Raw genomic sequence first — 25176 nt, 5'->3', positions numbered from 1 at the left:
AATACATAACTTTTGGGAAAAAACATATAATTTGTTGCATAATTTTTTTCCAAAAATTATATATGGATATATTATGCCTACGTGCAAAATTCACAGCTGCGCTATAAATCGGCATACATTTTTTTATCGGTAATTTATTATTTTTCCTATCAAATGTATATTTTGTGTATAATATTGTTTCACATGCATATACAACTTTTACATACAAATCTGAATAAAAAGTTACCTAATAATTACACAAAATCCATAAAGAAAGAAAGCAAGAAAGAAAGAAAGAAAGAAAGAGCATTAGTAAAAGTTTGTATTAGTATTTGTTTATAAAGGAGTAAAATCTTCCCTAAACGCGATTAATAATTGATTGTAAGATGTAAGATGGAAAGATATAACATTTGATCCTGATCTTGAAGACAGAGACAAAGCTTCTCACGAGAATATTCTCGTCTTTGTTCCCTGAATCTTTTTCCACTTGCTAAATAGTTCGTGAAATTGTTCGCTCGATATCGTAATTAAATTAGCAGGGTAATCGCTTATGTATGTATATACACTATAATTAATATAGGATCATGCTTAAGAAGACACTCAAATCTTTTTTCCGCTCTTTTGTATATTGCCCATCACCAACATTTATAGCGGAGCGTACTGAGGTATAATCATTTTTATATGTAATATGCACGCATTAACATTCATATTACATTACATACATTGAAGTACCGAGAATAATAACGAAGAATTTTTCTGAATTCCTTACATTATAATTATATTATATAAATACTCTCTCTCTCTCTCTCTCTCTCTCTCTCTCCCCCTCTCCCTCCCCCTCTCCCTCTCTCTCTCCCTCTCCCTCTCCCTCTCTCTTTCTCCCCCTCTAGGGGGCACATCGATTTTTTATTCAGGTAAATCGAGTAAATTGCATTCCTCTGTATTATCTCTACGGGACAGTTGTGTTATTTACACTGTAATATATCTTAGAACGTAAAAACGGAGAACAACGTATGTCTCGTACGATTGTATTTAGATGCGAATTTATCTGGCAAAAATGCAATTCACCAATTGATCGTACCAAAACCTTTTTCGAAAGCTGTTGTATCGAGAATGTTGCAACGATTTATCGTCAAATTCTTTGCTCAAGTCATCGTTAGGTCATATATTCAGCATTAATTCTTCAGGCAGTTTCGATCGCGACTGTAGGACATTGATCGCATTGATCGCATTGATCGCTAGATCAAAGATATTGATTTAAGTTTTCGTACGGTGGAGATTTCTGAAAATCTTGACCTGTCATCACCTGTCACGACACATGCACATGTACACACGCATCACTGCGCGAGGTACAGACAGTGTCCGCAATAAATATATCTCGTGTGTTCGAGTGCAGTTGCAAATTTCTTCTTCCAGAGACGGCCGGTCTCGTTATAGGCTCTCTCTCTCTCTCTCTCTTGAGAGAAAGAGAGAGAGAGAGAGAGAGAGAGAGAGAGAGGGAGGGAGAGGGAGAGAGAGAGAGGGAGGGAGGGAGAGGGAGAGAGAGAGAGAAAGACAGCCTATTCGAATGTCAGAACGAGATCCTCTCCTTCCAGTCTCATGCCTAGCTTGATGTCAAGACTCTTGATTTTTCCTGCTCTAGGTGCCTGTACAACCATCTCCATTTTCATGGCAGATAGCACAACCAAAGGCGCACCTTTCTCTACGGTATCACCCACTTTCACTCTGATGTCGATTACTTCGCCGGGCATCGGCGCACCCAACTGGTTCTTGTCGCTTTTCGTCGCTTTGGGATGCACGTGAAGTTCCTGCGTAGGGAATAAGAGAATTTGTATTGTGCCTCTATTGAAATTGACTTGCGTTCAGTCGACTCTGAATTTCTCTCTCGATCATATTTGGATTTCTCGAATTTTCGATTTCTTTTTGTTTTTGTAATTTTGTTGTTACTTCAGCCATCGTCGTTGACCTTTTTTATCCTGCTTCGATCATCAGATTGAAAACCTGATTGACCTGATCGAGGCAACAAGTGTATAAAGTGTGAAAACAGTTGGAGAACAGCAGTGTTTACCTTGACAGCTTCTTTATCCTTGATGAATACCGATCGCAGTTGACCGTTCATCTCGAAGAACACCTCGCGTTCGCCATTTTTCGTGAGGTCCTCAGCGACAGCCAGGGTTTTAATACCCAGAGTTTTGCCCCTCTCGATCGTAACGTCGAATACCTCACCTACTTTGGCTCCTGTGAGGAAAATTCTGGTCTCCAGTTTGTCCACCGGGCCGAATTGTTCCTTGAAACTCAAGTAGTCTTTCGTTACTTTCGGGTAAAGTGCAGCCGACATAACGTCCTTCTCGCTCATGTGCGGATGAGATTCTTGCAACTCTTTCTTCAAGGCGACAAAATCCAACGGCGCCAGACTCGCACCTGGTCTGCCCTGCACGCGCGGCATATCTTTGAGGACCTTCGACCTTCGAACAGATTGCAGATAAATGCGAATTAGGCTTGACGTGAAGGTGAAAATGCTGAAGAATAATCTAATCGCGTCGCGTCGCGTCGCGTCGCGTCGCGTCGCGCTGCGTATGGCAAAATCTCACCTGAGCGGCTCGGGGAACCCTCCGTGGGGCTCACCGATAGCACCCTGAAGAAACTCGACTACCGACTTGGGGAAAGACAATTCCTCGGCTTTGTTCTGAACATCCTCGGCGGTCAGCTTGTTCTGGACCATGAATTGCGCCAGGTCGCCGACGACTTTGGAACTCGGCGTGACCTTGATGATATCACCGAGCAAGAGATTAGCGTGCCTGTACGCCTTCTTCACGTCCTCGAAGAATTCGCCCAGACCGAGGGAGTAAGCTTGGAATTGTAAGTTGGTGTATTGACCGCCAGGAATCTCGTTGAGATAGACGTCTGCGTTTCCGGATCTCATCGTCGTTGTGCACTCGAAGGGCGCGTAGAGCGTTCTCGTTTGTTCCCAGTATGCGGAGTACTCGGAGACATCGGGCAGATTCAGCTTTGTATCAATGTCGGTCCCTGCAATCGCATTGGCAGTCGCAAAATTTCAAGGCCGTCGTATAGTGCCTTAGTGTAGTGTAGGCTAGGAAGGCAGCAGGAAGGTAGGAAAATAGACGCGCTTTCTGAGCGTTACCCTGTAGAGAAGCAACGACTGCGCCCATAGATGGCTGGCTGGTCATGCCGGACATGCTGTCAACGGCAACATCGACAACATCGGCGCCGCTTCTGGCACAGGCTAACATGGACGCCACCCCAGCCCCAGCGGTGTCGTGCGTGTGTATATGAAGCGGCACGTCCGGATGCTTCTGCCTGATGGCATCGATCAGTATTCCGGCTGCTTTAGGTTTCAGCAATCCAGCCATGTCCTTGATCGCCAAGACGTGCGTGCCCGCTTTGACCAGCTCGTCCGCCAGATCGGTGTAGTACTTTAGATTGTACTTGGTGCGCGATGGGTCGCTTACATCGCCTGTGTAGGAAATCGCTGCCTCGACGATACCTCCAGCTTCTCCAGCCGCCTCCATACCTGAGGGAATGTTTGAGCTCGATGATAGATGTTGCGAGAAAACATTTTCGAGATTAACATAGCTCTAGCTCTGTCTCAAGCTGTCATAGCTTCGTGGTAAAAGTTCTCGGATAGCTTCTCCCGAAGTGGTAATTTTCTATTCGAGCTCAACCATTCGCAAAAGTAGAAATTTGACTCTCACATATTTATATTCTTTATTATTTAATGCCTTACAATAAATTGAAATGGGCAGGACAGAAATGCTTATCTTCAATGTGATTTTCAATCTCTTACGTTTGAGCACTCACCGATTATGAGATTTGGTAGGTAATTGAGCGAGTCGAATACTCTGAATATATCCATGCCTGTCCTCACAGCCAGTTCGCAGAACTTGAAGACGACGTTGTCGGGATAGTTGGTATATCCGACAGCGTTAGCGCCTCTCAGAAGCATTTGGAATGGAATGTTAGGGATGGCTTTGCGCATATCTTCCAAACGTTCCCAAGGGCACTCGTGAAGGAACCTTAGAGCCACGTCAAAGGTCGCGCCACCCCAGTTCTCCAGCGAGTAGAGGTTGCTGAATTTGTGCGCGACGAACGGAGAGATCATCAGCAGGTCGTGCGAACGTACACGAGTCGCTAGAAGGGACTGATGAGCATCGCGGAACGTAGTGTCCATTAGTAAGAGACCTTTGTGCTGTCTAATGGCCTTGGCGAAAGCTTCTGGTCCTTGTTCTTTGTAGATATGACGGAATCCTTTCGGAGGATCCAGGATATCTGAAAGGCCGCAACAAAGGAGAGATTAGCTTGATCCTTTTCTTTCAAAGGAAGCGATCGTTACTCGTTACTTGTGCAAGCTTTTCATCAATACTGCTGGCAAATGCTTTACGAAGCTGTACATACATACGAGAAGTGAAAAAAAAATGTTATTTCTGACATTTGAAAATATTGATCATGTTTATTGCTCATACTTGTACACATGGCAAGGCATATGAGTTGACTAAAATGTTAAAAGATATTCTCGTCGTTGACTATCAAGTTATATGGCATTAAATCAAACGTCTTTTCTTATTCGATGCTCTCCAATCTGGAATATGAACAAATTTCAAGGTTTGCTGCGCATTGAAACAAAAGCAAAGAGCGTTTCTGAATTTTTTCTTTTTTCTTTTTTCTTTTTTTTTTTTTTTTGTATAAAGCCAGTATGAACGATTGAGCCAGTCGAATAGACCGTTTTACAATATAGTTGTCAAAATTTAAACAGCGATAATAATACATGACATTACAACTAAAGCCTACGCAAGTTTAAAGGGCCCGTTTCCGAATTAATGTTGTTATTTGAATTTATATATTGTAATGTATATATTTATATTAATATTAATAGCAGTTATATATTATTCTATATCATACATACACGCGCGCGCGCGCGCGCACATGCACATTTGCTTATCCATAGATATATCAAGGTTAGAATTTATACAAATTGGATTAAGTGACAAATCAAATTTGGAAAAACTGAAAATTATATATATCAAATCCCGGTAAAGAGGTTTGTGCCAATCTGAAAGAAAATAAGCAAATCGAAAACACATAAAATTTTGCTTCGTACCCATGTTTAACTTGTCTTCACGACCTGTGTACAATACTAGATTTTAGTATAAACACGAAAATAACAAAAAAAAAGAAAAAGTTAATTCGACATAGTACTGTAACCATACCTGGTGCGTCAGGATCATTGGTCTCTTCCGCTGCTGCAAGCTTAGCAAAGTCTAAAAAAATTGTCAAACAAAAAGATAAAAGCATGCGATAAACAATAAAGTTTACAAACGGAAATTTAATATCTAAAAGAAAAATATATAGAAATAAGTCACTGCGTGGAAATATGATGGCTAAATAAATCTTCGAGAGTCGAAGATATTTGGGATTTGTCTCGAATTATCCCATTTATAACTAACGCATGGTGATGATACATCAATAAGATTTTAATTACGAATGAACCTTTTTAATTGTGCATGAAATGAGAGAAGATGAAATACCGGTCATGCTTTGATTATTGTTATTTGTTAAAACTAAACTGAGGGTGACAATAATAGAGACGTATGACGACACACTTCGTGAGTTCGTCATTTACCAATTCGCGTAGTGTGCAATGAGCCCAATGTGAGGTGATGTAATAATTTTGAATTTTACTAAGAAACCAAAAGAAAAAGAATACACAATAAAAATTTTAACGGTCTAATCTAAAGTCTCCTTTAAATGTTGGGAGAAAGCAAAAATTTATCGTTACCGTTAAGTGAACACGTGATATCTATCCATTGTTTTCTATAATATCGAAATTAAGATTTCGCAGGATATTCCATAAAAATGAAAAATTTCATCGAAAATAGGTAAATCCATAAAAATAATAACAAATATCTCTTCGTATGTATGTTTCTCTTGAAAATTCTCTGTTGTCATACTATCGTATCAATATTTATTTGAATCAGAATCATATCTTTGTTTAAAATTTTATCTCGTAAATTATCATCTTGAGACATTAACCCGAAGTTAACCGTACGATTAAATTTTGGATCGATTCTTCTTTAGAAAGGTATATATATAGTTAAAGATATCCTATTCATATGAAAGAGAAAAAAAAGAAAACAGAGAAAAGACAACCGTTTTGTTGACCGATAAGTATAAAAGTATATTGTTCGTACGCTTTCTGCCCTAATTATTCCTATTAGGAATGATTTTCTTGCATAATCTCGAGCGAAATGTCTTGCTTATTAAGATTAAGATTTGACTGTGGATCTGAATTCAACTAAATTTTCTACGCGTAGCCTAAGGTTTACTTGATGCAAATAAAATGACACTTTGCGTCACCAAGATGCAGTAGGTGTATTTAAGTGATTCGCTTGAATGAAACCAAATGTCGAAGTCGAAGATGAATCCTCATACACCATTGTCCCAAACTACTATTGCTCTATTCATAGGTGATCGGTCATAAGTACCTAGTGCAATTTGTGGAATATGCGGCTTGATATCCGCCGGTTTCAGCTGAGTCGCTAATGGCGTACTGGGGCCGTTCACCAGGACCGTGCCGATGTAATTGAGCAGCTTCTGTGCGCGATTTTGACTCGGATGGAACTGGAAAAGCTGAGGATTCTCGTCGATGAAGTACGTATCGACGATACCGTTGAGGAACTTTTGATTCTCCAGGACATTCAGCAGGAAAGGTATATTCGTTTTCACCCCGCGCACACGGAATTCACGAAGAACGCGGTTCATCTTGGCGCAGGAAGACTGGAGATCGCCGGCGTGAGCGATCACCTGACGAAACAGATTATTCGTTATCAACATTAGTTAGATATAGATATCATGTAACATTTAGATGTCGTGAACATTTCGTCGCCGCATTCAATCTGTTATTTGTCACATTTTTCATGCATTCCTCATGTATACTTTTCATGTGCTTGATATCTTTCAGCTTTGGGTTGCGATGATTTTTACACACACACACACACACACACACACACACACACACACAATGTAACAATGTTTGGTCACGATGTGATTTATAATTATTTAGAATTATTTCTTCTATGAAATGCTTTTGTTGTTTATATTTATGAATTAGCAAAAATTATATATATATATATATATATATATATAAGTGATATATAACTGACTTTGTAAACGATTTACGACGAGCTAAAAATGGCCATATTTGTTTTTCATGATTTGTACGAAGAGTATAATGTGCAGTTAGTGCACGTAGTACTTATCTACTTCATACTCCGAGTAGCCGAGTAGTCATCATAGACAATCTACCTTGACGAGAAGTGAGTCGTAATACGGCGAAATTATAGCACCGGCGAATGCCGAGGCTCCGTCCAATCGGATGCCCATGCCTTCGCCGGAACGGAAGACTTCTATCCTCCCGGTATCCGGCTGGAAGTTTTTGGCTGGATCCTCCGTGGTCACACGACATTGTATCGCGAATCCTTGAGGTATGATCTTTTCCTGCGTCATACCGAGCTCCGGCAATGTCATGCCCTCGGCGATCCGAATTTGGGATTGCACGAGATCGATCCTGAAGGGTTGAAGGAAAACGACATGAATGAAAATAAAAATTAACAAACGACGTAAAGCATCTGACAAAGTGTTGCGTGCGTATTGTGTGCGAGGTAGGCACGCTCACTCTTGATACTCGTGATCGTGAACCAAGCACGTAAACCACAAATTGAGGAGAAGAACAATGAGACGGAGAAGAGGAAACACGCAAACGACGCTTGTCGAATTTTGGGTGAAATCCCAGTCCCATTACCCACCCAGTTATCTCCTCGGTTACTGTGTGCTCGACCTGTAACCTGGCGTTGACCTCGATAAAGTAGAAATTTCCGGTTTCGTCGACCAGGAACTCTACGGTGCCGGCGTTCGAATAACCGACGTGTCTTGCCAATTTGACAGCGTGCTCGGTCATTTTTTCACGGACTTTGGCCGACAACGCTGGCGCTGGCGCGATCTCGACGACCTGCGGCGATTTTTACAAGAGTGTCGTTTAAAATTCAACGGCGGAGCTTTCGGAACGTTGACGCTTGATGAGATCCTTCGGATCGTCGTTCTATCTATCTACGTGCTTATATCATGCGTAGCTTTCACAATTTGGAGGCGCACCAAGCCGATTGAGTCGCGCCGAAACCGAGCGGTTATTATTAATTTGCAAATATACTTTGTGTATTTGTGCGCTGCTACCCTTGAATTTCTCCCGTGACGCGGTTGCGTCAGTGTCCTCGTTTCGGACGAGACAAACGCATATTCGGACGACAAACCGCAGTGAATGTGCGCGCTTGCCATTCGCGTTCGAGCGACATTTTCCTCCTCCCAGAGGAGGAGACGTCGGCTTCTTCTAATTTGTAATTGATAAAATTGTCGATAGAATGTTGCTCGCGCGCGCGGACATATTGTATCGACATATCGGGACGACCGATTGTTATACCGACGACCAACTGACTACAAATTAATAAATAATTAATAAAATAATGATTTACATATGAGAAATTTTCTTGATCGTCTTGATTTTGGGACATATCTCGCGCACACGACACCACCGCACCGATTTCTCGCATTCTACAGTCTCTCTTTTTAACGTACTTTGCGACGAATGAGTCGTAACCTTGCTCCTTGTTTGCGGAAAGTAAAACGCTTACAGTTGCAGTTAACTGCTCGAGACATATCAGTAGTAAAATATTTTTCTCCTCGCAAGTTTACGCAAGTTTAGCATTTACATTAATATCAAACGTGTTTGTAGTTCCCAAGTGAAAAATTATGCGAGTAGAAGTGAGAAATATGAGGAGAGAGAGAAAGAGAGAGAGGGGGAGAGAGAGAGAGAGAGAGAGAGAGAGAGAGAGAGAGAGAGAGAGAGAGAGAGAGAGAGAGAGAGAGAGAGAGAGAGAGAGAGAAAACAGAGATGTCTCAACGTCATTCCATGTGTAAGCCAGAATTCTGCGGGCTCCGACATCGAAATTGATGTCGGAAATCAGTCGAGTTTCGATTCGAATACCTTTTGATGACGACGTTGGACGGAACAATCGCGTTCGTACAAATGCACGACATTGCCGGCATGGTCGCCGAGTAATTGCACCTCGATGTGACGTGGTCTCTCGATGAATTTCTCGATAAACATCGCGCCATTTCCGAAGGCAGCCGCAGCCTCGGAAGACGCGCGATCGAACATCTCGCGTACTTCTTCCATCTGTCTTACGACTCTCATACCTGTGAGACAACAAGCGATGCTCTGTACAAAAAATGTTACATCATACGGAATGTAGTGTCATTTCGCGAATAGCGAGACAACCTGTCGCAAACGCGCAGGTTTGTGCGCAGAGATCGCTTCTCGCGACACAACAGCGCGCTGGTCTACACACTAGCTACTTCCGCTACATTATTTAACGGGGAAACGATGGGGTGTATTTTTCACGGTTTTTCGCGATTTACACGGACAGCTTGCGGAAACGGAAACGACAACGGCGAAGCAACGAAGCGTCGCTTTAGTCGCGCCCGACTCAGCGACACTCGCCACACTCTTTCCCTACTTGCGTGTAGCTTTTAATTTGTAATTGTAATCTGTTCATTTAATAGAGTGATAATAATTTTATGCGATAAATGAGACCACAGTGTCTTGGAACGGACTACTCGATAAGCTAAGGAACGTGCAAGTCTTTACGTGCAAGTCTCTTTAATCGTGAGCTCTGCATAGCTGTAAATCGTAAGTTTTCCTTCTGTCTTCAGACAAGACAAGGGCGAAACCTGAACCCCGATATCCTGCACTAACCTCGTCCGCCTCCTCCGTAAGCGGCCTTGAAGATAACCGGCAAGCCATGCTTCATGCAGAATTCCATTGCTTCGTCCGAAGTTGTCACTGGACCGTCCGTTCCCGGTACAATAGGCACTCCGGCAGCAATCGCAGCTTGTCTGGCAGCTACCTGCCATGTATGTATATCGAATATGTATAATATATCCTCTGTATACCATATACCATTTACCAAAATACTTATATGTCGGAGAGGGAGAGGGAGGGAGGGAGGGTGGGAGGGAGGGAGGGAGGGAGGTGGAGAGAGAGAGAGAGAGAGAGAGAGAGAGAGAGAGAGAGAGAGAGAGAGAGAGAGAGAGAGACAGAGTTCGGGATGAAAGCATGAGATTACCTTGTCCCCCATTTGCTGGACAACCTTAGGACTAGGTCCGATGAACCTGATGCCAGCATCAGTCACCGCTTGCGCAAAGTCCGATCTCTCCGAGAGGAAACCGTAGCCAGGATGTATGGCGTCGACGTCATTCTCCTTGGCGACTTGAATAATTTCGGGAATGTTCAGATAAGCCTGCACCGGAGGTAGCCCTCTACCTACCAGGTAGCCCTCGTCTGCTTTCTGACGGTGCATCTGCATCTTATCCTGCTCCGAGTAAATCGCCACCGAGCGGATGCCGAGCTCCGTGCAGGCGCGGAACACACGAACGGCGATCTCCCCTGAAATTGTCGCACATTGAGATTTCGGCGCGAAGCCGCCCGCGCCGAAGGGATCTCGCTTCGGTCGCTCGCTTCGGAAGCTCGATTCGGAAGCTCTGATTTTCTTCGATTTGACTGATCTGACGATCAGAAACCAGGATACCAGGATATCGTTCGCTCGAGCGAGCAATTGCCGGTGGTGTTATTTTTGGTGGCGGCGTTATTGAAGCTACCGAGAGTCAATAAATATCGAGACGAGGCGAGCGAATTTCTATCTTTGCGATCGCGACTCTAGAGAGATGAGAATAGATGAATGGGCGAATACATTTTTCATCTGTCTCTATGTTGTATCGGATATCGCATCGATCGAGAGCGGATCGAGCGCGCCGCACGCTGAGCGCACGCGGCTTAATTAAACCAGAAGAGCCACTACTCGTACTCTACGTGGCTCGGCGCGCTAAATCGGGGCGCTAATATCGTCTCGCGTCTCAATTAATCGCGCGCGACCTTGTCCCTACGAAAATCAACAGGCGAGCATCCGATAATCCGTTTGACGTAACGTCAAACGATTAATCACGAGTCGTATCACGAGCATCGCGCGACTCGACGGCGCGACGGTCCGATGAAAGTAACGGCAATTATCTGGAAAGCGTGCTAGATCTAATCCGAAGAGCGGGGATCCGATGCGCTCATCGCAGTACGATTGCACAAGCGTAAGGCAGTACACCGCGTGATACACCGCGTCCTGAAAAAGTAGGACGGAGCGAGGGAAAGAACGAATTCGCAACGATCTGACGCAGCGATCGCTTGTCGTTGTGTTCGCATCGATGAATATTGATCCGTGCGATAAAATGAAATGAATAATGAAACAAAATGCGGATAATGCTGTAAGTGTGTTTACGACTGCAACGAGCTTGCTTGACGTCAACAAGCGCCGTTAATGAGTTATCGCTGCGTTATCGAGAGCAGACTCGTAATCACTCGTACGTAACCCAACATCGCGCGTTGTCTTATCAGTCTTCTACATGAGATAAGTCTCTTTTCGCCCCTCTTCTGCCCCAAGCAGATCCGTTAGCTCTACGGAAAAGTTACTGTATCGAGTAATGTACGTTAAATGTAACAACGCGAGATATACGCTTCTGCGTGTGCGTGTGGGACAGGACAGATTAGCTCCTTCCAAGCTTCTAACGACCCTTGCGAATAAGAGCGCAATTCCGCTTCTCAAGGAGAATCCTGCGCGTCGACTTCGCGGTCGCGGAGGATGAACGGTGACGTTTCACACGTTACCTCGATTGGCGACGAGGACACTCCTGATCGGTCTGAATTCCACATCTGTGCTGAAGCTGTTTGCGGCGATTTTCCATATTTGCAGCGCGGTCTTATGTTGGCCCAACGCTCGATGAGCACGTATAGATTGCATCTTGCTGGCTGTCTGGCTGGCTCTCCTCGTCTCCAATTCACGATTTTCTCCCGATGAGCGTATGAGCGTATGAGACGCTGTATGTATGACGCTGACGAAGACTTGGATTTAACTACGGATTTAGCTAGTGTTTAAATACTTATTTCTCCTAGAAGAACGAAACAAATACTTTTCGTTTTATCGTTATCGATAAGGTTTTCAGGCCGCACCGGTGTTTTGTGACTAAGTTTTACGCTTATGAAATATTTTCTCTCCTTCTGTTTCTCTGCGAACAGGCTCGGTAAGAGATGACAAGAGATTCCAGTTGATTCCTGTGATGTCCTCCAGCAGCATTTATGAATCTCCGGTTTATCAAAAGTCGATGCTCGTTTTCGACATTCGTATGCCTTAAAATGTCACGATGTTTTGTTCCTTAAGAAGAAGGAGGGTTGTCTCTCCATAAATATTTTGGCCACACAATTTCTGGAACAAACAATTGATATATATACACACTGCTCCAAAGAATTATGGCATAGATAATTTATTGCCGAAAATTGGCCAACTTTGACTGGCGATTACTTCGCCAAAGAAAAATTATCGTTGACTAATGACTTTTAGTTCAAGATGAAGCTTCAAGTCTCTACTTGAAGAATGTATCTCCATTTTTTGCACGCCATGCACACTTGGCCCGCGAAGGCCAAAAACAACGATATTTTTGAAGGGCTGTAACTTTGCGAAAAAAAATTGTAGCGCCTCCACTTTTGTTTCAAATTGAAGGGGAAGATTTGAACTTTATGACGATGCAATGATGGCGTCAATGATGGCCCGAAAAAAAAAAAATTGTCCACGCACGTCCGTGCATTCCGTCGAAACTTTGCAATTTTCAGTACACCAAACATGCCCTCAGATGTCAGGGGTTACAGGGGTAGGGGGGTGCATCGCGTGCAAATAATGGAGATAGATACATTCTTAAAGTAGAGACTTGAAGCTTCATTTTGAACTAAAAGTCATTAGTCTACAATAATTTTTCGCGTTAAGTAAGTAATCGCCAATCAAAGTTGGCAATCAATTTTTGGCCACTAAATTATCTATGCCATAATTCTTTTGGGCAGAGTATACATAGATGACAGATGTTTAATATAATTATTATAATCATATCATAATTATACATATCTTATATAAATACAGTATTAAATTATGATATAACAATTATTCCTTAATTATATAGCATATAGTGTATTCAATATAATTTTATTAGATTTAATTTCATTATTACTGAAGTGGTTATTACTAGGATAATAGCATGAGAGATAATACGATCACGATCTCACGTATGTATGTCCCGTATTAATACGTACTGTTGATTACAATTTTCAACAGAATGTTGTGTCTCCTTTGCCCATTACGTAAGCGTAATCAGCGACATGTTAATATGAAATTTCTCCAAATAAATTGGAGAGATAAGAAGTGCCAGAAATATAGCAGTTTGCTCAATCAATTGGTAGCGGGAATCAGATTTATCCACTTTACCGGCTCAACGTCCAAATAAACATAGGAATCAGTCAGTCGACGTGTTAACATGGATGAACTTCTGACTCGCTGGATTGCTAATAAATGAATGTGAATTTTAAATTATCTGCGCCTCTTTCTCACTGCTTCTCTTACTGTTTCTCTTACGTCTTAAAAGCATTATACCATATTTCTTGACGTACATTCTAAATATTGGGGGGGGGGGGGCGGGGGGGGAGGGCATGTATATACTATAAGTTTCCTGTTAAACGTGACAAGAATATATGTAAGTGTAAAGTATCACCGTGTTCTTGATATTGTAAAAAATTATATTTCTTACTCTTATAAATATTTAATTTATGAAAGTATATATCGTGTTAATTTGTACTGATTATATCGATATCGAATGATTTTGCCTAAATTTCTCTGTGGCAAACACCTATTCACGTTTTAGATCAGTAATGCGATTGTATGCGATGAATTCGATCGGTAATGTGCATGTCGGTAACACTCGTAAAAACTATTCAATTCATTTTATATCATATATACCGATAAGATAAGAGAATTTCGTTTGAACTCGCGGATCCTACGGCGGTTGTGGTTTAAAGTGTGTTTCTAATTCCTAAGAGAATACGAAGAAATTAATCGAAGAATTTATTTAAAGTTGGGAAATACACGAGATGATTCGAGTTAAAATCTCTTAATCGTCCTTTTGCAATGTCTTAAATGTTTTATTCGTATCGTCGCTTGTTTCTATCCCTGAACCGGTCTCACGTTTCTCCTCTATCTCTACAAATGACTAAATAAAATTAGCGAGCGAATCAAGTTGTAAAAAAAGGTCAAAGCATGCACCGCTTGTCAAAGTTTTGCCTCCGCCAATTTGACTCATTAATCGTGCTGCGATTGGCATTGAGCGTAACGCAACATCGGCCAAACGACAAACGTATCTGGATTAGCACAATAAAGTGATATAACTGTGTACAGTACCGTATCACGGTATCGTGTTGACTCCGATTTTTGGCACGTCGCCGACCAACCGCTCATAATATCATCGCGTATAACGCGAGTTCCGGTCGTCATACGAAGCAGGCATACGAAAGCAGAGCGTAGCGTAGTTTGCGCGCGAAAACTCGAGTGTAGAAATACTTGACGATAAATCAAATGACACGTTGTTGTTGTTGTTGTTGTTGACGATCGGTTGTATCGGATGTGAATGAAGAATAGATCGCGCACTTGCGCGCATCGTGGATCAAACTGGTCCGACGACGGTAAAAAGGGGAGAGACAACACGATCGCCGATTTTATAATAACTGCGGCCACTGCGTGGCCTTGTCCTGTCCACGCGTGGCAGATAATCGATCAAAATTGGCAGGCTGTAGGTCCACAGGAAGGGGGAGAGACAACTCGTACGGAATAAATAGTATGATGCATTATTAGCGCTCCATAATGGCGACGATTATGTTCTGTGGACGAACGATCAATGGTCAACGACCATTCAACAAGTTGAAAATTTAATAGCGTCGAATCGTGTACCCCTCCCCCCCCTCCGGCCGGCGACGAGATATCGACTGACTCATCATCGTTTTGATACGAGCATAGAGGAGACGCACTTTGCTTAGATGTATGATACATCATTCGCGATTCGTGAGTTGGTTCTCGAACGAGTTTAAAAATTCAGATGAGAAGTACGTAGCATGCGTCGATGCGGTGATCGATGACGATAAGATCAAAACACGGAAAGCATCAAGTAAGAGTTAGTTAGTTTGCAGCTTTTACTAATTTTGGGTCTACTGACACTCTCGCTTGTCGTTATCGTTTGTTCGCGGATATAACGCTTCAGAGAGAGAGAGAGAGAGAGAGAGAGAGAGAGAGAGAGAGAGAGAGAGGGGAGGGGGGAGAGAGAGGGGAGAGAGAGAGAGAGAGAGAGAGAGAGAGAGAGAGAGAGAGAGAGAGAGAGAGAGAGAGCGAGCTACAAGTGTAGCTGGTGCGGATTGTTCGTGCGGAGTTGTCGATATCAGGTAAAGTGTCAGCAACCCGGCAACCCGTCCGCGATATGCTTGATATAATTCGATGATGAATCGCGACTTGGCAATTAGAAGTCAGCCCCCCCCCCCAGGGGGAAAAACCGTTTCATGAATGAATTTTGTAGCGTCCAGCTGCGCGCTATGCTGCCGGTGAAACGGAACAAGAGATTTATGGCTGGTTTAACGTTATTCGAGCATGCAACAGCACGAGCAACAGATCGTGCGTATCATATCGCATTATCATCGCGGTTAGTTTTTGCGTGAAAAGAATGTAGAATGATCGATCGAGAATGGAAATTTTTTTTACGCCTTCCAACACGCCTCCTACAATTGACTGAAAAATCGTGGTCTGCGGTGAAAAGACATATACGGCATGGCATTGTCAACTTTAGAAACATGGTTGACTGAACGTTCCGTTTAATATCTTACATAGAGGATTATGCTGCTTACCTCCGACTAATTTCATATTGTGAAATTTCATCAATAGCAATTCGCAGCAAATATACTCGCACGTAATGCCAACGTCATTATATACATTAAATGCACAACGCAATAACGTCGGCTAAAAAATATCGAGATTTATGTTTTCCTTCTAAGAACATCGGTGTTTCGTATCGCGGTTTAGCTCGCGGTTTAGTTCACTCACGCATATAACGAGTGGACAATAAAACGAAACATTTTGTAATATAATGGACTTACCACGAGAAGCTGATAAAACGCGTGCTGCGGCGCTTTTGCGCGTTACTCACACACACACATACACACACACACACACAACTATTCATAATCACGCGCACTCTGTAAGCTGGTCCACGCTGGTAACTGGAAATTACTTTGCTATCTAATAAAAGCAGCTTCGCTACTGCAAACGGAAGAAAGGAGCGATGGTATGGCATATTTAAATTATTTCAAACCACGACCAAAGAAACAAGAAAGAATAGATTCGCGTAGTACACGGCGGGGGAGGAGGGAGGGAGGGAGGGAGGGAGCGGCGACGCGCGACGACTCGAGGCAGTCGTAAAATACGTATACGAGATAGATTTCTACCGGAGTTCTCTACATCGATATCGAATCTCGCGGTGACGTGCGTTTTCGCAAAGTCATCTACGAGTGTATATAATCAACTCGATCGACTTGCGAAACTTTATTGACACATGACGATACCTAATCGAAGCACACTGTGAGAGTGTCTATGAGGCTCCCAACCTTGTGAACATAATCTCGACATCTCGGCCTCGAAATCTTCGATCGAACGTAAATGAATTGCTTCGTCTGGCGTCTATCATGTAATCGATAATTGCGTGAACTATTGACTTCTTCGTCACACGTGCGTAACACGTTCGTAACACGCGCAGCTTTCGCAGATCGCAGATGTTTCTCATTTTCTTCTTTGTAACTATCGTACGTCGCGTGACGCGTGAAAGGAAGTTAAACTTGATTTTCTCTCTCGAAAGACTACTACTTACTATTCTTGCTTTTCCGGTGCTGTCGTTGACACTCGTTGGACGACGTCTCATCTAATCTGAATGTTAAGTAACATTAAATAGGGATTTCGGACAGTTCGAAGTAAATATTAATATAATTATGAAGTATAATGCAATTAAGCACGTATAAAGAAAGGATCGGACGGATATGGAGTTTCGAAATACGGTAACGGAGTAACGGATATGGAGCTGGCTGAACGTCGGTGCTGGACTATCTCTCGACACGAAATACTGAGTATCAAATTTCAAAAATCCAGCACCAGATGTCGCCGCAGATGACGCAATGTACTCGTACGTGTGTGCGGGCAGAAGTTTCATTGGTTCCTGACCAGAAGGATAAGTTAGAGCTTTTAAACTAAAAGCTACGTATTATAGACCGCTGCTTAGAATCGTGGATAATTCAATGCCTGAATTGGCATCGCGTCTTGTGTTAATATCGGCTTAAAGTTGTCGTGTACATAGTACACTGAGAAACCGACAAAACCGACAACACACATCAGTCGTGGAATAGCAATAGCAGGTGATCTGCGAAGATCAATAACAGATGACCGATCGACACGTACGTGCCAAAGTGTTTGAGAGTGTTGGCTCAACTCGAACGCTAATGTGACTTCAGCGGTTTCACATTAGAATTATTACTTTATCATCATTCATTTGTATCGGCTTTTGTACTTTTGCACGAACCGGGAGGTCATCCTAATCTAATTTTTCAAAGAAAATTTCTTATCCCTTGTTGTCAAGTATTTCGCATAATCGCAAATGGATTACAAAGTGATAACAAATTGCAACGACTCCGTGTAAGACCGAAAAGGGACTGCCTGAAGCCCGTTCGCTACGCTTACGAATTCGAATATATCCGCGATATACTATAATTGCATTGAGCAACGGCTCAACAATCAAACCATGACGATCTAAGGTCGGCTTCATCTCCACCAATCATCAATCTTTTAAGGTTTGAGAGCGTGAAACTTAATAGTTAATTGAGTAGAATTTCTATGTCAACCGCCTGCCAACCCAACATCAACATGTATCCTGGCCCGTATGATTACATCCGAAATATAAATAACACGAGTGATTTTCGCATTTTTCTTTGTATCGATCGTTTCAATCGGTGGATTGAACAAGCTCATGCCTGCAGCAATGCGCGCGGGTCGCATCGAATGTGACGCGACGGCCAATAACTTATGTTAATTGTTAATTAATTCAAACGCAAGACAAACGCAGACTTTCGATGCATCGCTCTCATCGCGTTATGATCGTCAGTCGTTCTCTGATTATTACAATGCGTTATTACGTTGCATTGAGAGTACGTTTATTTGATATAACGCGCGTGTAGATACGTACGTAAACACACATTATGAAATATTTTCGAGTATCGATCACACACACACACACACACAGTAACTGTAGTACCGTGGCGTCTGAGAAACAACTGATGTATAGTGTCTACTGGTGTGTGTATGACCTGGACTTCGGCACATGACGAGCATTATATTTTCATAGAGTCGTTTCTTATCGCAGTGTGGGGCGAGTTTGAAGCATATGATATTCCCAAAGCTATCATATTAAGTAAGCTTCGTTAAAATCGAAAATACAAAAGTTTATATATATTTATTTCCGATGTGATAAAAGTTGTAGTAACAATAATGAAAATGAGTAATAAACAAACAAATAAAACCACGTATGCGTGTCATGTATATTAGGTTGATGCAAAAACAATTGCGGTTTTCGTCATTTTGAGATTTGGCGCCGATTCTTTTGGAGTTCTTCCTTATCGTTATCTTTTTCAGAATTCTATCCTGCAGGGAATAAACAAACTTGTTTCCCCGTTGGGAGAAATGTGGCTGTGCAGTTCAATGGTCTTTATTTTTATAAATAAATATAATTTTTAACTGATATATATATATATATATATATATATATATGCGTAATAATATAGTAATGTGGTAAAGTCGAAATTGTATTTCGGGGGAGAAACATATGACGACGCGTGATATAATCAAAGTGCACGAGAACGGATCAAATAAAAATAGAATGTTTCGCAGAAAGGACCATTGTTGGAGTTCATTGGCATCAATTCTTGGCATCAACTCTTAGAGGAACGATTATAACACGAGTAGGTAGGTAGGTAGGTCGATTCCCTAAATGCTAAATCATTATCGATCCTTTGCGCTGAGAGCTGCGCTGAGGAATCTGCAGGAAGAGGATGATTTATCGCCTCCGTCTCCGCGGTACGTGAGATCAGAAAGCGAGGCTGGTTAAAGCAGCCATCAATCGTGAAAGACAGTCAATTAAAGACTAGAACTTTCGTCCGCTCGAAGCTCGAAGAACTCGTCGTATGAGAACTCGTCGTATCAGCGAACTGTGAGGAAACGAATGAAGGCGCCTTGATTGAAATGATACAACGATAAGTAACACTAAACAATTTTCGGATTCCACAAGTCGGCGGAATCTCCGACGGAGAGTCGAGAAACTCTCAGGATGAAAGAGAAACTCGCTCATTTGTCGTTTATTCAATTGGCCTTGCTCTCTCCTTCGACGACGGGAAGAGATAGCACTCGGATAGCATGCTTATGATATGCGGCTTATGCGAAGACAGAGCTCGTGTCGTAAACACAATTGCACAAGTTATGAAGTTACAACAGTGAAAAATAGCGCAATGGGATAAGATAAAGGAAATAACTAGCGGCGGCGTCCACACACGTGCTTAGTCACGTGCTTAGTGCTCCGCGCACGCACGCCGTGCACGCTTGCGCTCCAAGTGAGCCTCCAAATTGCCTCCGGCCAAAGGAGCGCGTCCGACAGTCTGCCTTGTGATGTGACCCGTCCGAACAACCATTCATCGTCATCGGGATGAAAGAGCGACGGGAACGGGAAGCGATTTCGCGCCTCGATTGTAATTTGCCTAAATGTACGATTGATGACTGACTTCGGCACCTCGGCACCTCGGCACCTCGGCACATTTGTGTACACACGTGCAACGTATTCAGTTTGACTTTGTTCGAATTAACAATACAACAAGCGATTATCGCGCGATAAGGGTGTATTTGTATGTGCACGTACTTGGACTTAGACACCACGAGACACCACAAACACGCAGTTTGAAGAAGACTAAACAGAATTCGATTAAACTCGACGACGACAAGCCGTTTAGATTCCGTTTCATTCCGTTTTTCGTTTCCGTAAAATTTATGCTTCCAAAGATACACCTACATTTCTTCGTCCAATTTGTATCTGGAAAGTTATTATTGACTGTTATTATTTACTCGTTTACAAATACGTTTCTTACGTTATATAGATTGAGCATCATATCGAATAAATAATCTCGCTGCTTTCATCCGAATTGCAAGTGGCCGCGAAGTACCGCGAAGCGCGAGTGGAAACGAGTTATGCAAATTACGCGGACCAGACTACGAAGAGAATCGACATATCAACACGCATCAATTCCTTCTCCTTCTTTTTCCCTCGCGTCTTTGCGTCTCACGGACACAAAATTAGATATGTTTTGTCGGTCTACTGGAAAACTTTCTCAGCTTTTATTCTCGGCAGAGGAAAGCTGTGTTATCATAATCACAATAGCACACTGTATCAATACAATAGAACAAACTCTGGTGGTATGGTTCTCTTTGAGGACAATGAGGACGTCGCTCCGATTATTTCTCCGGCGCGGGGTGCCGCAATGCCGCTTGATATCGAAGCACTCGAAGACCTTTGACCCTCACATCAGCAAGGCGGCTCGCTACGGTCGCAAAAATTTGCGGCCACTCACTATGTGCGCATGTTTCTACGACTTTATTCAAATTGCACGAACACTTGCGTAAAGCACAGCGCGAGTGACACGACGCTCTCAGCGCACGACGTAACGCGTCCGAGAGAGATCGCAATGCACCAACAATTATTCGCGATTATACATCCGATGCTCGTGAAATTTTTTCCCCCCTAATTTTCGTCAAAGCCGAAGCAATTATTCGTGCGCGACCGTTGCCCGCAACAGGTAATTTCTGTGACAATTTCTGCGACGGCGGTATCATCAGGTAGATCGGGGTAAATCGGTCGGCCATTAATGTGTTATTATTGAGGAAGAAAAAAAAAATTATATATATATATATATATACATATACATATACACCTTTATGCTATGAGAATCATGGAATGTTTGAATACAGAAATATTAGAGCACGTCGAAATCTCAATTTCCTCCGACCGGCCCTCAAGTTCTCTTCGAAAGGATCAGGTGGCTTGTCATGGCGATCATAAGATCAGCCGGACAGCCTTATGCAGTACTTACACGAAAGATGGATTAAAATCCGCGAAAAGCGGCAGATGGAAGAGACAGTAGCAGTGCGCGTTGAATGTACGGTCTAGGCTCACACTGACTCATCCTTGTTTTTTCAGCATCGTTCGTCGATACGTCTCGCCGGGTGTCGGTAAGAAACAATTAATTTATCTAAACAGTTAGGATTCACGTGCTCCTCTTGTGCTCGCGTGTCGTCGTCGGAGTTTTACATCGGTCGGTTAATCAACCAAGTTACAACATGAATTATGTAAGCGAATTCGTTTCGACGAGGGCAAAACAAGGGCAGAGAGAAAGCGACACTCATGCGCGTGTCGCACCGGCGCGACGCGACGTGACGCGACGGTGTCACCAGAGTACACCAGTCCGGTGTCCGTAGTAAGAGTGAGAGTGAGAGATCGGTTGCCGTTCCGCACCGTGTAATCAAGTCGGGAAATGAATTTCCCTCCGGCGCGGCGCATGGAACCAAACAACAGACTTGTCATCCATACCACATCCGCACATTGCGCGATCATTCCGCACCATCGTTCACCACCACGTCGTCGCCCTTCCGGCGCACTGGACAGAGAGCTCTCCGGAGAGAGGAAGAATTGTATTTGAATTCCGGCGAAGGGCGCCGCCGCCGCGCGCGCGGTCGCGGTCAACCGCAGGTTGACCAGGTTGACCGGGACCGTTCGCCGGCGAACGCGCGGCCGACTTCCAAGTCACAAGACCAATGTCGTGTGTGTACTTACTCGTGCAGCTGGTCGGCTGGAAGGCCGCAGGGGCCGAGAGAGAGAGAAGGAGAGAGAGAGAAAGAGAGAGAGAGAGAGAGAGAGAGAAATACAGCCGAGGACTCCGTCCGGCTGAAGTCTAAGCCGCGCACTGAAATGCACGATACGCGCGCGGCCGCGGCGCAACCAGTCTCTCTGCTGGCACAGGCGCCCGACTACGGTCTACGGAAATAGAGGTGGCGCTCGCCTGCCCGGGATTGGTGATCGAGAGAGCCTGCCTTCAGCCTGCCTTTAGACAATTTCTCTCTGCGGGGAGAGAGAGAGAGAGAGAGAGAGAGAGAGAGAGAGAGAGAGAGAGAAAGAGAGAGAGAGAGAGACTGTGTGAACGTGTGCTGCTGCCATCTCCTGGTGGAAATGAATTTGCTCAGCTTTTCCGCGGTACTCAAGCCGCGGTCGGTTAACACGGCTCGGGTGCGATGGTCTCTCCTATTTCCTTCTCCGTGCCCGCGCGCTTTCGCTCTTTAAAACGGAGCTGCTTTTCCACTGCTTTTCCAGAGAGTGCGGGGGAGGGCACTTTTCTCTCCTCAGAGAAAAGAGCGCGAAAGTGGGAAAATTATCGATAATTATAAAGAAAGAAAAAAAAAGGAAATATTTTTATAATAATTAGGAAGGTTTTACGAAATGGTATGTTAACATCATTCATATCTGGAAACTTTATTACGCCACTTTCTAAAAGATCTTGACAATGAGACCGGGCTTCTGTATTATATACTGATGAACATGACGAACGAAAAATTTTGTGTTGGTTTGCGTTTTGGGATAATTGAGTACTCGGAGAAAATTTCACGAGAAAAGAAGAGAAAAGAAAAGCATGATGATGATGATGATGATTCTTTACAAGGTATCGCTGAAGATTGCGCTAAAGATTCAACGTGGACACTACGGCAGTTGTTTGTTTCTCAACGTTTTATTCGTTTGTATACACTTATAGGCCCTAATTAGGCGTGAGCTAGTCCATTCCCAACTTCAATTAACAATTCAATTTTCAATAATAAACGGACCACGATCGGTAAGCCGCATCGTGATTGTCGTGACATACGATGTAGGATCGAGGCGTCCGACAGGATTATGGCAGAGAGCAATGACACGTGCGCGCGCGCGCGGTTTCAATGGATATGTGGTTAACCGCACTGCGGTGAATCACGTTGTTGTTTTGTTCGACAGTGTTCGACGAACAAAAGTCCCGATGAAACGTGTCGAGATATATTCGTTAATTTTTATAATAATTTCTATTTCGTCCGGTGAAGTAAAATTCTCTCTCCTCGTTGTCGTCGTCGTCGTCGTCGTCGTCGTCGTCGTCGTCGTCGTCGTCCTTGTCGCTGTTACGGCGTAATTGTTTATAAATCGTATTGTTTACAGAGTCAAGTATCAGCTAATCGTGTCGGTGTCAGACCATCCGTGTTATAGCCACGTTGTGTCCTCGACAGACACCTCGAATCTACACACACAGTAGTACAGTGTTAATAATATCTGTACACACAATTGTTTCGCCTACCTAAGCTAGCTAATGCAAATAGGCCGTGTAACGCGAATCCGTCGGTGTGAATCGTCGTCGGTGCGCAAATCCGACAACGCGCATCCTTGCTCTCTATGCTCCCTTCATCTTGGGTGAGATTAGGGTGGGCCACCTCTCTCTCTCTAGGATTTCTTTCGCTCTCGCGCGACATGTTTACATTCCGCAGAGCAGTGCCGCAATTCATGCAGCAAGAATGAAATGAAAGCGCGAGAGCCGACAACAAGAGTACATACATAGTACAGAAATCATATATAAATTGACAGTAAATTCACAGTCGATTTTCGACAGTCGTGACTTTGTCTCTGTTGTCTCCCACACCGTTATTATTAATTTGTATTATTGTATTATCGTGATAGTGAGTGACTTTTGTCAAATTGTTATGTTGCTTCCAGGTGTATTTCTGAGGCAAGGGTGGCCGCCCTAATCGTAGCCCTACTCGTATCCCGCAATGGGATTAGATCCGACAACGAACAAACAAACAAACACGTCATCGTATTGATTTTCCCTAATCAAATTCGCCGTACATTAGGAATAGCGTTCCGGTCGCGCGCAGTATCTTCGTTCTTTAAATTAGAAAAATATTTGTGCTCTTACTCTTATTAGAAATTATTAGAAATTATTCTTCTTATTAGAATATATCTTATTAGAAATTATGTTCGTTTCGTCGATTCGTCGATTCAGTTAGCATCAGTGATAAATCAATGAGAATTCCTAACACTTTAGCCGACAATAAAACGCTACTTCGACGTCTCTTCGTAATTTCAAAGATCGCTCGATTCTATTCCGCCGAAAGTCGAATTTCTCTCTCTCTCTCTCTCTCTCTCTCTCTCTCTCTCTCTCTCTCTCTCTCTCTCTCTCTCTCTCTCTCTCTCTCTCTCTCTCTATCTTGTTCTGCCATTTCTCTAATTGAGCTCATCGCTCATCTAGAACACCTTGTGCAATTTCGCGCGCTGCACGGCCTCGGTTTAAAATACACGTGTATATTTATATACATTAGTCCATTATGGTTTCATTTCATATTTAATATAATTTGTATATATTTTTTTATCTTGTATTTATTTATACATGTACGTGGAAGTCAAAAATTAATAAAGTTAAAAAAATATAATCTTCAAAATAGAAACTATAACCGTCTTTCTCTTCAGCTACGGCGCTATTGTGTCACTTATGAGTTTCTTCTTTCTTTCGAAAACGCATCGAACATTACTTTTTTTTTTCTTTTTTTCATATATGCTCTATCAGTACTGCTTACCGTTGCATACTGTTGTTTATCGGCGCGGAATCCTCGGCGCACGTCCGTCTCGCGAAAATCGCGCGTCCACTCGGCCACTCGCCGCCCGTTTTCTCGGGCGCCATTCTCGGGAGACGGCGAGGCGCTCGGAAAATTATCGATTGAGCGTCATCATCTCTCATAAGTTTCCTAACGACTTTCCCGAAAATCGACCTATCACATTCAAGTAAATGCAAACTGACTGAAAACTGGTACAAGGAGAAGTGTTCTCGTTCCTATCCTGTGGTGAGTTTTTATCGTGCTTTCCTCTTTTTCCTCGTCTTAATCGTCCATTAGATACCTTATTATAAATAATTTCGCGGATTAGCGGATGAGCCTCTCGGAGTTCAGCTCCGGCGAATTTCGCGTCGCCGTAGATTCACGTAGATACCACAAGAGTTTAAGTTTAATACACGAAAAGTCACAAGTGTGGTTA

General features: G+C 43.2%; 1 protein-coding gene across 6 annotated transcripts; it reads right to left on the bottom strand.

The window, feature by feature from the left end:
- Positions 1-812: 812 nt before the first annotated feature.
- Positions 813-22103, bottom strand: PCB (Pyruvate carboxylase). 6 transcript variants are annotated; one of them, XM_025303302.1, is made up of 15 exons: positions 21916-22103; positions 12101-12353; positions 11759-12003; positions 10173-10492; positions 9803-9953; positions 9032-9243; positions 7800-8002; positions 7300-7561; positions 6480-6798; positions 5205-5255; positions 3799-4266; positions 3122-3511; positions 2571-3006; positions 2048-2444; positions 813-1787 (listed from the first exon to the last, which is right to left on the bottom strand). In XM_025303302.1, exons 3-15 carry the CDS (start codon positions 11889-11891, stop codon positions 1539-1541), a joined length of 3591 nt encoding a protein of 1196 aa, XP_025159087.1. In that variant the 5' UTR covers positions 11892-12003; positions 12101-12353; positions 21916-22103; the 3' UTR covers positions 813-1538. The 6 variants fall into 6 exon arrangements, with proteins under 6 accessions (XP_025159087.1, XP_025159086.1, XP_025159083.1 ...); XM_025303301.1 differs by lacking the exon at positions 21916-22103 and adding an exon at positions 21673-21739 and having other exon boundaries at positions 11759-12353; XM_025303298.1 differs by lacking the exon at positions 21916-22103 and adding an exon at positions 21176-21662 and having other exon boundaries at positions 11759-12353.
- Between the last annotated feature and the right edge of the window lie 3073 nt (positions 22104-25176).

This window comes from Harpegnathos saltator, unplaced genomic scaffold (genome assembly GCF_003227715.2).
Source record: "Harpegnathos saltator strain DR-91 unplaced genomic scaffold, Hsal_v8.6 scaffold539, whole genome shotgun sequence".
Taxonomy (NCBI): domain Eukaryota; kingdom Metazoa; phylum Arthropoda; class Insecta; order Hymenoptera; family Formicidae; genus Harpegnathos; species Harpegnathos saltator.
This window is presented reverse-complemented; position numbering and strand designations above follow the sequence as displayed.

Coding starts and splice junctions, on each gene's coding strand:
- PCB (XM_025303302.1), bottom strand. CDS start 11,891: ATGCAATCTATACGTGCTCATCGAGCGTTGGGCCAACATAAGACCGCG. Junction 10,493..11,758: donor TGTCCTCGTCGCCAATCGAG/GTAACGTGTGAA, acceptor CGACAATTTCAG/GGGAGATCGCCGTTCGTGTG. Junction 8,003..9,031: donor TCCAACGTCGTCATCAAAAG/GTATTCGAATCG, acceptor AAATCGCCGCAG/GTCGTCGAGATCGCGCCAGC.